This window comes from Anomaloglossus baeobatrachus, chromosome 6 (genome assembly GCF_048569485.1).
Source record: "Anomaloglossus baeobatrachus isolate aAnoBae1 chromosome 6, aAnoBae1.hap1, whole genome shotgun sequence".
Classification (NCBI taxonomy): domain Eukaryota; kingdom Metazoa; phylum Chordata; class Amphibia; order Anura; family Aromobatidae; genus Anomaloglossus; species Anomaloglossus baeobatrachus.
This window is the reverse complement of record NC_134358.1, coordinates 319,798,463-319,814,986: the sequence shown is the minus strand read 5'-3', so window position 1 is coordinate 319,814,986 and position 16,524 is coordinate 319,798,463. Positions and strand designations below refer to the sequence as shown.

At 38.8% G+C, this 16,524-nt stretch overlaps 1 protein-coding gene across 3 annotated transcripts in view; it reads right to left on the bottom strand.

Annotated features, from left to right (window-relative positions):
- Positions 1-2,828: 2,828 nt before the first annotated feature.
- PTPN3 (protein tyrosine phosphatase non-receptor type 3) overlaps positions 2,829-16,524 on the bottom strand; it is a 421,949-nt gene continuing 408,253 nt past the window's right edge. For all 3 annotated transcript variants that reach the window (XM_075314923.1, XM_075314926.1, XM_075314925.1), the window contains one exon: positions 2,829-11,919. In XM_075314923.1, the coding sequence (XP_075171038.1) occupies positions 11,842-11,919 (78 nt within the window). In that variant the 3' untranslated portion in view covers positions 2,829-11,841. The remainder of the gene's footprint in view (positions 11,920-16,524) is intronic.

The window sequence follows — 16,524 nt, the reverse complement described above, 5'->3', positions numbered from 1 at the left end:
AAAAAAAAGTTTTTAATAATGTGACAAAATAAAAAAACTAAAAGTACAAATCACCCCTGATTCGCACCATTGAAAATAAAACAGTTTAAAAAATATACACATATTTGGTATTGCCACATTCAGAAATGCCCGATCTATCAAAATATACAGCAATTAATCTCTTCACCCTCGGGCGATTTTCTGTTTTTCCCTTTTGTTTTTTGCTCCTTCTTCCAAGAGCCGTAACTTTTTTTATTTTTCCGTCAATCTTGCCATACGAGGTCTTCTTTTCTGTGGGATGAGTTGTACTTTGGAATCAAGTCATTAGTTTTACTGGAGAATGGGAAAAAAAATTCCAAGTGATGTGAAATTACAAAAAATGTGCAACGGCATGATTGTTTTTGGGGTATTTTATTCACAGTATTCACTATATGGTTAAACTGTTGTATCGGAATGATGCCTCAGGTCGCTACGAGTTCACAGATACCAAACATGTATACTTTTACTTTTATCTAATGGGTTAAAAAACTTTAGAAGTTTGTCCAAAAAAAGAATTGCTCTTTTGGCGCCATTTTCCGCAACCCATACTGCTCTCATTTTTCAGAATCTGGAGCTCAGTGACAGTTTTTGCGTCTTTAGCTGACATTTTAAATTATTCAATTTTTGTGCGGATGCGACATTTTGATCACTTGTTATTGCATTTTTAATAATTTTTGCGGCAACCAAAAGACATAATTTTGGCGTTAGGATTTTTTTCTTGCCATGCCATTTACTGATCAGATTAAAAGGGAATCTGTCACCACTTTGATCTTTTTAAACTGTTAATATGGGCATACAGGTTATGGAATGCTGAAAAATGTCCTACCTGTCTGCCTCATATCAGATGCCTTGTTGTGGATAAATTATCTTTTAGCACTTTATGTAAATGAGCTCTTCCAGGCTATGGGGCAGATGCTGCCTGGAAGATAACTCTGCCTTCAGAGATTATTTTAAATAAAAGGGGCGTTACAAGTCTGAGACAAGTAACAAAGAACAGGAGAAATGAAATTTGACTTCATCCAAACACATTTTTTGCAGCTCCCTGAGTTCTGCTTCATTGCAACAATGTCTGCCTGTGAGCTGTAGACTAAAGCTTAAATGATACTGCAGATGTCAGTTATAATCACATGCATCTCTGAAGTGAGAGCAGAGAGCGGCCATCCCACATCACACTGGTAACACCCATTTTATTTAAAATTAGATCTGAAGGCGGAGTTATCTTCGAGGGATCATCTGCCCCACAGCCTGGAAGAGCCAATTTAGATAAAGTTATAAAAGATGATATTTCTACAACAAGGCATCTGATATGAGGCAGACAGGTATGACATTTTTCAGCATTCTATAACCTGTATGCCCATATTAACAGTTTGAAATCCATCTTAAAGGGAATCTGTCATTAGTTTGACCTTTTTAGTGTGTTATACAGCATCAGTATAATGAGGCTAGAAGAAGCAGCAACAGAGGTAAAACCTGTGCCTTTTTCAATGTTACTGCTGCTGGTTATCTGTATGCCTTGAGAGATCTTGATTAACACTTTAGAAGCAGGTAATTTGCCAATGACATATATTTGGGAAAGGTCTTATAATTCCATCTGCTTCCAATCTCTAATGATAGGTCATCTTTAAGGACAAAGTATTGTTTCAGACTTACACACGTTATTAACTGCACAGACAGTGAAAGAAGATGGGAATTAGAGTAAACTAGTAGGAAAAATCCTGCACAAAGACTGACAAAAAGAATGTGAGCCAATGACAAATTAATCAAACTTGATAGGATGTAATTTTGAACATTCACTGACAATTGGCTAAATTACATATTGACAAGGATCTGTTTATATTTGCAATCCTTTGTGGATTAGACAAATTTGATATACTTTTACTATTTAGCCTGTTACATTTGTCAAAAAGCACAAACAACCAATGGTAGAAAAGGATCACAGCAGCGATGACTAGATGTTATGGGTTGGTTGTAATCCTATAAAGCATTAAGTGAATATAGGAAACATGGACAATTCAATTGTCAAATTAAATAGTGTCATGTTTTATCCCTTTACTGCACTTAGCAGGGATAGGAAATGTCAAGGCACAACTGCAGTGCAACTGTCAAGCTAGGTATTGGGGACTACCAAGCAAATGGTGAAAGGGAAGGGAAACCCTGTGTCTAGGGAAAGGGAAGCTGGTGACCCCTGTCCAAATCTATGGCTGGACCCTGGGGTCCCTCACCACCCTAAATAGGTTCCGCACCTATGCGCTGAGCCATATACCTAACCCTAGGATGACCTTAGAGTTGGGACTTAGATAGGGAATGCGTTGGAAGAGCTTTTCATCAACCCCACTAAACACTAAAGAAGACACAGGAAGCACACACAGAAAAGTGCATGAACAACGTATCTCCAGGAAGAAGTTTGGCAAAGAGCAGCAATGATCCTACAGATGAGTTCAAGCCGGCTGCTTGCATCCAGAGCTTGTGAAGGAACTGAATATCACCAGCACAAGTCTAGGGCAAATAAGAGTATTTAAACCCAAGGGGAAATACAGATGATTAGGCGCTGACAGGAAGAGGAGCTCCGCTGGGTCCTATAGGGAAAACGATGAAAACCCAGCAGAGGAGATACCTAGTATACTGAATACTAACAGCATGAATAATAAAAAATTCAGGGAGCATGTTGCGCAGCCAAGCACTATGACCTTTTATTGCCGGACACCACAGGACTGTCAGTCACCCGTGACAGCAACAGATACTTGAATTTATATGAAGTCTGTACATTTCTCTTATCAATGTGTTAACAATAACCACACATTACCAATTACTTATCAAATAAATGTTTTATTTTATTAGCAGCTCGTAACCAGTGACATGAATCATGTTTCTTTATATTCAATACTGTACCAAAACCTAACATTGTACAGAAAGATTCTTACCTAAACTTATAAAATAATCAAAGAAAATTTTATCTGAAAAACAAGTGTCATAAATTAACTTTGAAAATATTACACCAATTTACATTTCAATGTTTTTGATATTTTAAAAATACATTTGCTAATCTGGCCTTGTCAGAATCGCATATATCTACTTTGTGTTGACAAATAATTTACACCTGTACATAAAAGCAAGAATGGTGCCCAAAAAACAGTCATTTTGATAAATCTGTGGAAATGTGAACGATTATAGACAAGAATTATATAGACAAGATACATTTCTAACGTGACAGAGAGAATGTAAATGTACTGTCTATCTTGTAATGGAAGATATGTAAGAGAACAGAAAATAGCAAAGCCCAAATATTAAAAACAGAGTATTGATGGCTAAATGTGATCCAGCTTAACATTTTACTCCAGCTCGTCTATGTTACACCTTCATACACTGTATGCCCCCACTGTCTACAGCATAGCCTGCCTGTAGCTCTACTATTACCTGATTTAGTATGAACAAAAAAGGCAATGAATCACTATATACATTGTGTATTTTAAAAGTCTTATAAAACATTTCTAAAATATCAATTCTAAATCATCCACAAAAACAGCAATTTATGTCTAGACAGTGAAAGTGTTGTGAAACACTTGGGACTTAATACAACTTGAGCCCAAGGTAACAAAATAAATTGGATTGGTGCATAATGTTTCTTCTTTGTGAGAATAAAAATGAGGACATGCAATTCAAAAATACATGTGTCTTAGGGGACGGAGCAATCAAGGGGTTGTCTTAGATTTTAAAACAGATCTTTTCCCCCTAAAACTGTGACACCATTGTTCATGGTTGGTGGCTAGTATTTCAGTCCCACAAGGATTAATGTGGCTGAGCTGCAAACCCTTATAAAACTACTCTAAATAGTTTTCTGAACTTAAAGGTGTTGTTAAAGAAGATATTTATGACTAGAGATGAGCGAACCCAATCTTTAAAGTTTGGTTTTCGTACCGAACTCAGACTTTACAAAAACAAAATCAGTGTTCGAGTTCAGGTGCTTTACATATGCAAACCCTTGAGCTAGCATTGCTGTGCTGGGGTATGCATGGTGCCCGGCCAACGGCAAGCCACTTGCATTGTTTGTATGGCTTGCTCTGGGGGTAAAATAAGTGTTATCAAATGTAATGTGTACAAAAAACCCCCAAAAAACTCTGCCCTCCCTCCCTTGGAAGTGATCCGTTTATGGCTGTCTGTATGTGAGCGTAGACCCAAACTGCCCAATCAGTGACTTTGCAGTGGAGTTTATGTCAAGTCTGGGTCCAGAACACAACTTTATATAAAGTCCAGCTGAACCCGTAGAACCCAAACCTCCACCGGTCCGCTCATCTCTATTTATGACCTATCAATTACATAAGTCATCACAAATCAGATTGGTGGAGTCCAAAACTTCAAACCAACAGCTGATATCACCCTTGGGAGCAGCCAGATGTAAACAGTCCATAAAGCCAGAACAACATGGCTCTATCTAAATACTGTTTAGTCGCCACTTCAAAGTATCGTATCTTCCTTCCTACTCGGGTGAAAGCATAGTAACCCAGAGTGAACACTAAACAATTTAAGAAGCTCCATGGTATTGATTCCATAAATTGGCTACATCCAGGTACCCGGAGCAGATACCAGCTGATTGGCATGGTTGCTGGGTGTCCAACCACAACCAATCTGATAATGATGACCTGTCACATGGATAGATCATCAACATGTTAGTCGTGGACAATCCCTTTTATAAACGCTAGTGTAGACAAATAAAGGCTTTTATATAGTTCTGATTGCTGGCTTCTATGTATTAATTAGAATGTTATGAGGTATGTATTGCTGAAGGAAAATAAGATTTTCAATCTATAAAACAGTAGCCTTGCAGACATTGGTTTAGAACATATATTATATTAGTATGCATCTTCATTATTTCCCCACTACTAAAAAAATCAAGGGCTATAGAAAATGGACTTAAACTAAAAACTTATGATAAACCACAATGAAGTTATATGGCTAAAACACTAATGATGGTAAACAGTAGAATATAGTCAGACTTGGGTAGGATTCACAAATATTATCCAAGCAATGCAGTGTTTTACTAAGAATCACAGCTGTTCCAGAACCAGCCATATTGCGTAAAATGTGCTTGAATAGGTTAAACATTCCACATATTAATTTATAATATTTACATACTATAAAAACTACAAAATAGAAAATGTTTTTTACCTTGATTTCTATTTTTGGCAATATGTCTCAATGATAAACTACAGTATCATACATTGTATTGTATGCTGAGGATGTACAGTGTCTATAATTATTGCAATGATAGACTAAATATTGCTTCTTGGTTTATGGCAGCCAGAGATTTGAACATGGAATGTTTTCTTATATAAACTTTCTTGAAATAGCGTTTCATAACATCTCTCCTTTCATGAAACAAAATAAAATGCCTAGAAACGATGGGATACTTACAAGTAACCCCAGTACCTCTGGAAACCACCACCTTTTAGTTTGTGCAAACAACTAATTGACTTTAAAGTGTTAACAAGGCTTTAAAATTGATTGGCTATTCTTAGGATAGGCCATCAACATTAGATCACCGGGACTCCGACAACAGCTTAGTATTCGTGGTGTTTGTGCTTGGTATTGCAGCTTATTTTTTTATTGCCAAAGGAACAAAAGAAGAATATCACGCCATCAGTTTTCAGTCTTAAGGGGGCTTTACACGGTAGCGATATCGCTAGCAATTTGAAGCGACAGCGAGCGTGTAAGTACCCGCCCCCATCGCGCATGTGATTGTTTGTGATCGCTGCCGTAGCGAACATTATTGCTACGGTAGCGTCACACGTACTTACCTGGTTGGCGTCGTCGCTGTGACTGGCGAACAATCCCTCCTTCAAGGGGGAGGGACGTTCGGCATCACAGCGACGTCACCTCAACGTCACACAGCAGCTGGCCAATCAAAGCGGAGGGGCGGAGCTGAGCGTGATGTAAACATCCCGCCCACCTCTTCCTTCCGCAATGGGGCCGGCGGCAGGTAAGGAGACGTTCCTCGCTCATGCGGTGTCACACATAGCGATGTGTGCTGCCGCATGAGCGATGAATCACAATGCTAAACAACCCTTACCGATTTTTGAGTTTGGGACGACCTCTCCATGGTGAACGATTTTCACCATTTTTGAGGTCGCTTAAGGTTGCTGGTAAGTGTTACACGCTGCGATATCGTTAATGACGCCGGATGTGCGTCACTAACAATGTGACCCCGACGATCAAACATTAACGATATCGTAGTGTGTAAAGCCCCCTTTAGGGTACGTGCACAGCATCATTTAGATGCTGGTGCAGCCATTGAGTTATTCTAAGCGATGCCATACTGGAAGACACAACCAGTCATTTTCCTGATGTAGCTGGTGGCTATGGTGTCATTCTTGCAGCAGCATCGTTGAGACTGGGCAATATCCTAGGGGAACCCACCCGAAGAGTGAACATGTCACTTTTCTTTTTTTTAACTGCTAGTGTGTTTAAGGAATCCGCCTGAAAGACGCTGTGTACAGATAGCCTTTTAATTAGAAAGACCTCATTTTAAGGGTAACATTTTTTTGGCTTAATTTATTCTTTAAATATGTACCCATCACATTTATAAAAATGTCTCTTAAAATAAAAATGGCCCCTATTACATCCCCATTCTTACTCTAAAATGTAAGAGTGCTGACAACTGTGAGCACTATTATTATTTGTAATCAAGGAATGGGTTTCACTCACAGAAAACTGGTGTAAAATTATATGAAAACTTGCACAATTTTCTTACAACATGAAGCTGCACAAAAAGGTTGCAATTTTTGGCGTTTTCACACCAATAGTGGGCAGAGCTGAGACGGGACAGGTGCGTTGACGCCTGCTCATGCAATTCATGATGAGCTGTGGAAGCGTACACCACTTTTCAGACGTGCCTGATCCATTAAGAGGAATGTGCCTCTTAATGACTTTGGTACCACTCATCAAGATCAGCGTGAACAATGCCGGTCTTGATGAATCGGTGCCTATGTTCTGTACCATTGTGATGAACAGTGCAAGCAACACACAGCACAGAGCTATAGGATATAGGATAACCTTTCACTATACACTATATTTCTGAATGTACACATTGAGTAACATTTTGTCAGGAAGAGTATACTTTTAATGAAAGGGAAATGTGCTTTCCTAATCACTATAGTAGTTTAGTCAAGTGGGGAGACATTACTCATCCGGCATTATTTCACTCATTACATAGAGTTTTTTCCAGGCATATTTAATGTGTTACAAAGCTTATTTACTTTTAGAAACGATTCTGTGGCTTTCTATAACTAGAATGCACGCGTTTCAAATTTGAAGTAGAGTTGAGCGAACCCGAAGTTCGGTGTGCGTACCAAACACAGACTTTAAAAAAAAAAAAACAGAATTAGGATTTGGGGATAACAACAGCATGTTCAGATGTACTGTGCACTATTAAAATGGAAAAACCTGCCCTCCCTCCACTGGAAGTCTTCTGTTTATAGCTCCAGCACTCAAAAGGACAACGTGAAACCAAAGGGGATCAAATGAATGCTTTTTTATTGTTGATTTTCTGCAAAAAAAAAAAAAAAAGTGTAACCCAACCAAAAGCAAAGCCAACGTTTCGGCATTATGCAAGCCTTTATCAAGGTTTTGCGTCTCAAGATGGTTGAGCGGGGGAATGGAGGGGTTTGGCATCTGAGACGGTGTTTTAAACAAGGCGGAGATACCTGTGAATACAGAAATAATGAAACTGCAGATGGGAGGGATGAGGTGAGGAGAGAGCCTGCAAGGAGCGCCAACAGGAAAAAGGACAGGGTACTAGGGGTCAGTAGTGGTGGTAAATGCAGCAGGACCCTTTCCTGTTTCCTGTTGGCGCTCCTTGCAGGCTCTCTCCTTACCTCATCCCTCCCATCTGCAGTTTCATGCATTGCTTTCACGTTGTACTTTTGAGTACTGGAGTTAATCTTTTCCTTATACAGTCCCTTTTTTTCCAAGCACCTGATGATGATGATGATGATGGTTGAGCCAAGCCCTATCCTCCCCCTTGTTCTGTTTATGTCTGGCTGCCTGTGACTGGGATTAGTGACTTCCATTGGGGTTCAGGTCAAGTCAGGGTCCCAAACTGATCTTAGCTTAAAGTTCGACTGCACCCGCCAAACCGAACTTCCACGGGTCCGCTCATCTCAAATTAAAAAATATATATTGTGAGTCATGACAAAACAAACATTTTATATGTTGCTTTTTCTAAAGCTTACTATTTATGGTCTTCATACATTTATGAATCCTTGAATTATACAATGTGTCTTATAAACTCTGAAGAGATTTATATATTTGTCAATGGGAAAATAATTCAAAACATTTTTTTCTTTCTTTTGACAGAATCCTTGTCTCAATCCATAAGTAATAATCACATAATAAATTATATATACAGAATGGATGTTTTCACTTACATATATTCTTTCAAGCACCAAAGTACCATAGGGTAAATTATTAAGGACACTTTGCTTAGCCGTATCATAACATGGCAATACAGTAGATTTCTGGGCACAATCACTGGCAGTTTAAGAAGCTTCCAAATATTCAAAATATAAATTGCACATAATACTTTACAAATAAAATACAACGGTTAAGATATTTTTATAGAAAATATCACTATTAAATTCAATGAGATTTTTAGCATGCAAATGTTATCAGTTAGTCAAAGTTTTAATCAAGTTATCATTCTTCAAGCAGATGTGCAAAAAAGGGTTTGTTGTGCTGCGATATTCAGTAATAAAATGGGCGTGTAAGCCTTGACCCACATGATAACATAGTCTCATGTTTTGGTTTCTACCAAGGACGTCCCTGACATTGTTAAAAACAGAGTCCTCAGTGGTTGTTACCTATTAATATCTAACTGAAAAGATGGTAACAAATGGCAATGTATTCAAGACTACCTAGATCTCTTCATATGGAAAAATAAAACCAGAAATCTGAAGTGACGTTTATATACAACAGGGCACAGGAATAAGTAATAAGCGAGGTCAAGCAGAACTATCATTATGGGAAGGGGAGAAACAGATGTGACAGTAAATGTTGGTCAGTTCACATACAAGGAGTGTGAAATTTTTAGGGTACGTGCACACGATCAGTGTTAGCAGTGTTTTGGATGCAGCATAATTTCGGTGTGTTCAAAACGCTGCGTTGAATAGTATAAGTAAAGTGGAAATCTCCTGCCCATTGTGCTTCTTTTTATCCTATCCACAGAATGCCCATTTCTCCTGTAGAGGCGCTTGAATCTCCTGCACGAGGGAAGGCAGCAAAAATACGCTGCCTCCAGAATGCCTACTAATACTGCTAATCCTGATCCTGTGCATGTACCCTTATTGTCCTCCGATTGAGGTCTGGTCCACTGAGGACTCTCAATTTTATATAAATTTCTATCTACTGGCTAACATGGCACAAAGATATATTTTTCTCACATTGTTATTTATTTAAGCTACTAATTGTACATTGTGAATCTTTAAAAGTGTGTTCCAAAATTAACTCTTGAAATTACTGAAAGTCTGGACAAAAAGAAGATTTCTAATTTTGCATTTTAAGGCAAATACATTTGTTTTGTAAGCTGGCATAGGGCGACCTCATGATGCAACAAGGCCATAAACTATTGCAAGTTCTTACTGGGACTTAGTATAATATATAAAAGGGACTAGTTCTTTAAAATCAGAAATAAGGCTCTGTTTACACTGACAGTCTGCTCAATCAGGTTTCTGTTGGACTTGGTTAGGATATCATAAGAAACTGCACTATTCTATTCAGTAAAAGATCCATACCAAGTGATCTGTCAGGATCTATGTGGAATCCCATCTATCAGGGGTCCTGTAAACCAAGGAGCTATGATGCTACTGTGAGTAAAGTCTTAAAGTTTACGGCAATTTTCTGTTACACTTAGTTTTTTAAACAGAAAAGCCATTTCTTGAAGTTCAGTATATTTAGCCTTAATGTATACTGAAAACTATCATGGACCTAAATATTGAAATATTTGTGCAAGTTTACAAAGATCAGCATGTTGTGCCACTATGAGCTTTTGCTGCTCACTCTTTATCTTCATTAATTTTATAATAGTTTTTAAATCGGATTGGTCACTAGATTTAACAAAACAACCTGCATACATTATTATATGGATCTAAGACTCATGGAGGCATTTAAGAATGGCTGTATAATCCTTTGTGAAAGTTTCCTCACTGCCTAGCTGGACTCCTAAGATTCTTAGTAGTAAGAGCGTTACTTACTGATGTAATGTATACAGCTTGTATTGTACAATCTGTGCTCATTTGCCTAGAAGTTGGTGGGAAGTCGAGCTTGTGCTACATGAATGGGATTTTAAGGCATTGCTTGGTATATGCACTAAAGAATTTCAGTACACCAAATTTGGGAGAGGTGCACAGCTGAAGATCGGTGAAATCTCCAAACTCAAAATGGCTGCCCCTAAATTTAATTATCGTCTTGTGGCCATGATTTTGTGACATTTACCGACATATAACAGGCTCTCGTTCTTTAAGGAATATTACATTTAGGAAATCCTGCTTCTCAAAGACTAAACAGCTCTACTGTTCTCAAAACAGCAGTTGGAGAATGATCCGTCCGGCAACTTGTCCAAGTCTTCTTCAGGCTTGGACAAATCTGGTCACATAAATCTCCATAAACTAACCTTTTGGAGAGTGAAATAACTGTGCAGTCTATAAGGAAATCTGCTATAAAGAGTGGGCATTGCTTTACAAAGGAGGATATCAGTGTGGAAATGACATATTACTAAGTGCCACAAAACCATGTCCCCAACATGTCTGCTAAAACACAGACAAAAATGACAACTCGCTTAGGCTGTGTGCGCACCTTGAGTATTTGGTTGCAGAAATGTCTGCATTATTTCTGCATCTCTTAGCAGGAAAAAAGCTGCATTATTGTTGCATCTTCATTGCGTTTTTGCAAGCATTTTTTCCATTGCATTTTTCATGCATTCTGTGGTGGAAAAACTCTGAAAAAAGTCTGAAAGAATTGACGTGCTGCAGATTTATTTCTGCACCAAATCTGCAAACATGTGCATACAAATTCAGAATTCTCATTGACTTTGCTGGCATAAGGCTAGACATGCAGTTTTATGACAAATCTGCACTCAAAAAAATCATCAAAAAATTTTGATATAAAAGGACTGTGTGCACAAAGCCTTATGTGAAATGGCTCCAGCAATTCTGTATTGCCAAAGAAAAAAAGCTTAATAAAAACCACGGGTAATTTATATATTTTCCTTGCATGCTCTGCAGCACATTTCTTCACCAATCAGAAAATTCAACAGAATGTTATTTTTTATAACTCCAGTAATGAGATATTTTCAAACATCAAAACTACACTTGTGCCGCTTGTGCCATAACAACACTCTAAATAAATATTATTATATTACAGAGCTTATAAAATCAGAAAAACATAGTGGCGTTTCCTTAAAATCCCATATTTCTTTTGGCACGCTGGGAACTATTATATATTTCTATATAGATTTTCTTTCTATTTACTAGGTCACTATATTCCATTGGTTTGTGCTGCCTACACTGCAGTGTCTTTTGTACAAAGGACAGTGGATTTCCATCAGGATAATTATTCTAAGGCAAAACAAGGCATTTGCTAGTGTTATTGTGATAATACAACTCTGTGAAAAATGTAAATGATTTATACAGATTTTTAGACCAATATACATAAAATATTATACACATATACACATACATAGGTTCTGTACTAAAATTTAAAGTGCCACCAATGTGCTCTTCTTCAGGCATTCTCTTGCTCTTTATGGAAGCCCCTTTGATATGAAGGTCAATTAGATCAACTGTTATGCAATGGTTGCACTAAACCATCTTTGTAAACTCGGAGAATGGCTTCACAGACAAACTTGTACTGACTCTGTGGAACAAGACAAAAACAAAAAAAATAATTACCTTTCATTCAGAAAATTCCTCAACATTACATTCAAAGAAACCTCCTTATTTGTGGGACAAGCATTTTTTGTTAATTCATTGGAGCTATACACACATCCGCTTTTCTACTGGATTTTTAATGAATGGTGTCTATTCCATTACACTCAGTGCATGTTTTCTGGTCTCTGTGTATGTGTAGCAGACCATTCAAATCTATAGGGCTCCGAAAAAAATGGCACTTGGAAACCAACCAGATGTAATGTACAGATTCATATATGTAAAGTCTATTATTTTGTCTTCAATTAAAGGGAACCTGTCACCAGAATATTTGCTATTAAACTAAAAGAATCCCCTTCTCCAGCTCATGGGCTGTATTCTTTAAAGGTTCATCTTGCTACTGGCCCCCCTTTCAGACCTAAATGACAACTTTATAAAATATTACCTTTTGCTATGGTAATGAGGTTTGCTGGTCCGGTGGGCGGGCTGTATTTCGTCTGTTATCCCCCTTCCTGCCGCTGTTTGCCATCCCCAGTGTTCATTTACATAGATGAGGCCGCCGCCCTCATCTTCCGCAGTGCTCCGTGAGTCTCGTGCATGCACAGTGGCACTACCGTCGGACTCAGCATTGTTTTCAAAACGCGAGCGCCAGTGATGTTATTGCGCAGGTGCGAGATTATGGACGGGTACTTGGATGACGCTCGTGATGACATTCACAGCGTCGCCCATAATCTCGTGCCTGCGCAATAACATCACCGACGCTCGCATTTTGAAAACAGTGCTCAGTCCCGCGATAGTGCCACTGGTAGTCTCGCCTATGCGCAAAGCACTGCAGAAGATGAGGGCGGTGGCATCATCTATGTAAATGAACACTGGGGGACGGCGAACAGTGGCAGGAAGGGGAATAACTGACCAAATACAGCCCGCCCCTGGGGCCATCAAACCTCATTACCATAGCAAAAGGTAATATTTTATAAAGTTGTTATTTAGGTCTGAAAGGGGGGCCAGTAGCAAGATGAACCTTTCTAGAATGCAGCCCATGAGCTGCAGAAGGGGATTCTTTTAGTTTAATAGCAAACATTCTGGTGACAGGTTCCCTTTAACAGTAATTATCAGGAAAGAGCTTAAAATCCAATATCATTCCTTAAAACTATACCATTATTTGGACTGCTTGAATTGAGCAGTACTGTGAATTTTCCTTGTATTTTTCTGATGTGTTTTTCTCTCCTGGAAAAGCAATCTTACCTACATACAGAATTATACTTATTTTGATGCTATACTTGCTGAAGTACCCAGCGTTGCCTGGGATAGTAACTGTCTCTCTGTATGTGTCTCTTTCTTTGTCTCTCTATCTATCCCCATCTGCTTATCTCCGTCTGCCTCTTTCCGTGTCTGCCTCTGTCTCTCCACAGACATCTTATTACCTCACACATAAGCTTCTTATACTAAGAATGTCATTTGTTCCTATAGCAAACAACCACAGCTCCTATTAATGACCTGTAGCTCCCAGCTCCATTGACTGTAATGGAGGCAGATTTTTTGGCGAATAACAGTAAAGCCCGGGGTTAAAATTTCCCCTCAAAACATAGTCTATGACATTCCGAGTCAAATGAGAAGTCTGTGCAAAATTTTGTGGTTGTAAATGCGACGGTGCAAATGCCTTTAGCGAACACACACACATATATACATACACTCAACTTTATATATTAGATTTTTATATTCATAAAATCATATAAAGTGAAATGAAAATGCAATGTGATTCCATTTGTTTTTCTACGTAATGCCAGCTTTAACTGCAAAACTGCTCCCAGCCCTGAGCTATGTTGGGAGAGGTAGTCTTCATCTAGGAGACGTAAGATTGTTGATGAGATAAAAAAAATCATACTAACATGCTAATGTGCATTGGGATGGGGGGGGCTGTTAGGATGGTAAAAGGAATACTGTGTGAAATAAATTTTAAGATGGCCAGTAACAGTAGTCAACTTCACATTACAGAGATCAAAGGTTTGACTCCCAATAGGAATAGCTGTGCTGAGGTCACTTTACATACAACACATAGTTCAATTAGAAAATATAGTTACAAGTGAAAAGGTTTTGGTACCGTGTTAGCCAGTTGAAAAATTATTGAATGTTCTCAGTGAGATAAACAAAATTATAATCTTGTGATACCTTTTAATGGCTAACTAAAATAAAATAAAGTGATGTTACAAAGTAAGCTTTCAAGACATCTCAGGTCCCTTCATCAGGCATGGTATGACAAAATATCTGAAGAAACACAAATATATGCACAAACAGAGCAGAGGGATGGCATAATAAAAGACATTTATTTTTGTTTATTTAAATGTCTTTTTCTATGCCATCCCTCTGCTCTGTTTGTGCATATATTTGTGTTTCTTCAGATATTTTGTCATACCATGCCTGATGAAGGGACCTGAGATGTCTTGAAAGCTTGCTTTGTAACATCACTTTATTTTATTTTAGTTAGCCATTAAAAGGTATCACAAGATTATAATTTTGTTCCTCTCACTGAGAACATTCAATAACTTTAGAAAATATACACACACTCCTGAACATTGAAATTGTAACACTAAGAAGGAAAGATTGTAAAACTCACAGAATTGACAGACATGTTACTGATATGGAAATAATGAAAAATGGAAACAAAACTTGCAAAACATCTCAATTTTCTTAGCATCATGTATGAATGAGAACCATGCACAGAATTACATGCACTTACATGCCCGCTATAACTGAGGTTATTAATGGTCATCTGAGGAATGTTCTACCACACTTAATGCACTTGGGCAAATCATCAAGATCTGCTGCTGGCAACTACCTTTCACTTTGCCGACCAATAACATCCCAGATGTGCTTGACTTTTCCTTATTAGTGTTGCAACTTAAATTTTAGACATATAAACATTTACATTACAGGCTGTTATTTTCAGATGCCAATCATACCTGTAATGTACTTGTAGAGGAAAATTCAGAAGATGATTATTTACATGTAACAATTTGATAGGCAATATTGATTATTTGATATGTATGAGAAACTGAAACTAACAACATGATCAACTGCACCTTACTGCTGTGGATGTCCACTGAGATCCTCACTCCTACATGTCCCCATGCCTCTTTCTCCAAAGGTGGAAATGATCTCTCATTATAAGTGACCATACTGTCTATGCACATAATAGGTGAAATACCTATGCTCACCTGTACTTACAGAATAATTATCTAAACAACCTCCTAGGTGTCTTGCTGCTGGTCAGTAAACCTGTTCTTATGTGATACTACTGTAAGGGGTGCTTCACACACAGCGAGATCGCTGCCGAGATCGCTGCTGAGTCACGCTTTTTGTGACGCAGCAGTGACCTAATTAGCGATCTCGCTGTGTGTGACACTGAGCAGCGATCTGGCCCCTGCTGTGAGATCGCTGCTCGTTACACACAGCCCTGGTTCGTTTTCTTCAAAGGCGCTCTCCCGCTGTGACACACAGATCGCTGTGTGTGACAGCGAGAGAGCGACAAATGAAGCGAGCAGGGAGCAGGAGCCGGCGTCTGACAGCTGAGGTAAGCTTGTAACCAAGATAAACATCGGGTAACCAAGGTGGTTACCCGATATTTACCTTAGTTACCAGCCTCTGCAGCTCTCACGCTGCCTGTGCTGCCGGCTCCGGCTCTCTGCACATGTAGCTGCTGTACACATCGGGTTAATTAACCCGATGTGTACTGTAGCTAGGAGAGCAAGGAGCCAGCGCTCAGTGTGCGCGGCTCCCTGCTCCCTGCACACACAGCTAAGCGGTGTGCGCTGCTAACTAATGTAAACATCGGGTAACCATACCCGATGTTTACCTTAGTTACCAGTCTCCGCAGCTTCCAGACGGCGGCTCCGTGCAAGCGCAGCGTCGCTTGCACGTCGCTGCTGGCTGGGGGCTGTTCACTGGTCGCTGGTGAGATCTGCCTGTTTGACAGCTCACCAACGACCATGTAGCGATGCAGCAGCGATCCTGACCAGGTCAGATCGCTGGTCGGATCGCTGCTGCATCGCTAAGTGTGAAGGTACCCTAAGTCATAGGGTCTCCAATGCTAACTGACAAGAAGCCCATAACAGCACAGAGTTTATTGTTCTGGCCTGCAAACAAAGTAAATCTGGCTTAGTTATGACTACAGAGGATTTCCAGAATGACTCCTGAAGAAGTGTATAAACCTAACAGAAAAAGTAATTATAAGTTTCAATGTAATATTCAATAGAACATTGAAAGGGGAAATGCTAAAACCTGGAATTTTAGGAAAGCTGATGAAAACAATGTCATGGTAACTGGTCAAACCAAACATAAATGGGGCAAGTTTAAGGATATACTACTAGAGTCCTGTAAAAAACTTATACCCTCTGGTAATAAAATGTCCAGGAATAAAATGAAACCATTATGGATAAATAAGACTGTACAAAGTACAATAAAACAAAAACAAAGAGCATTCAAAATCTTGAAGACTGAGAATAAAAAGTAGTATTTCAGTATTTCATTATTATATTAAACAGGCTCTTTTCATCCACATTCACCAAGGAACTGACTGTTCTAGAGATCATTCAAC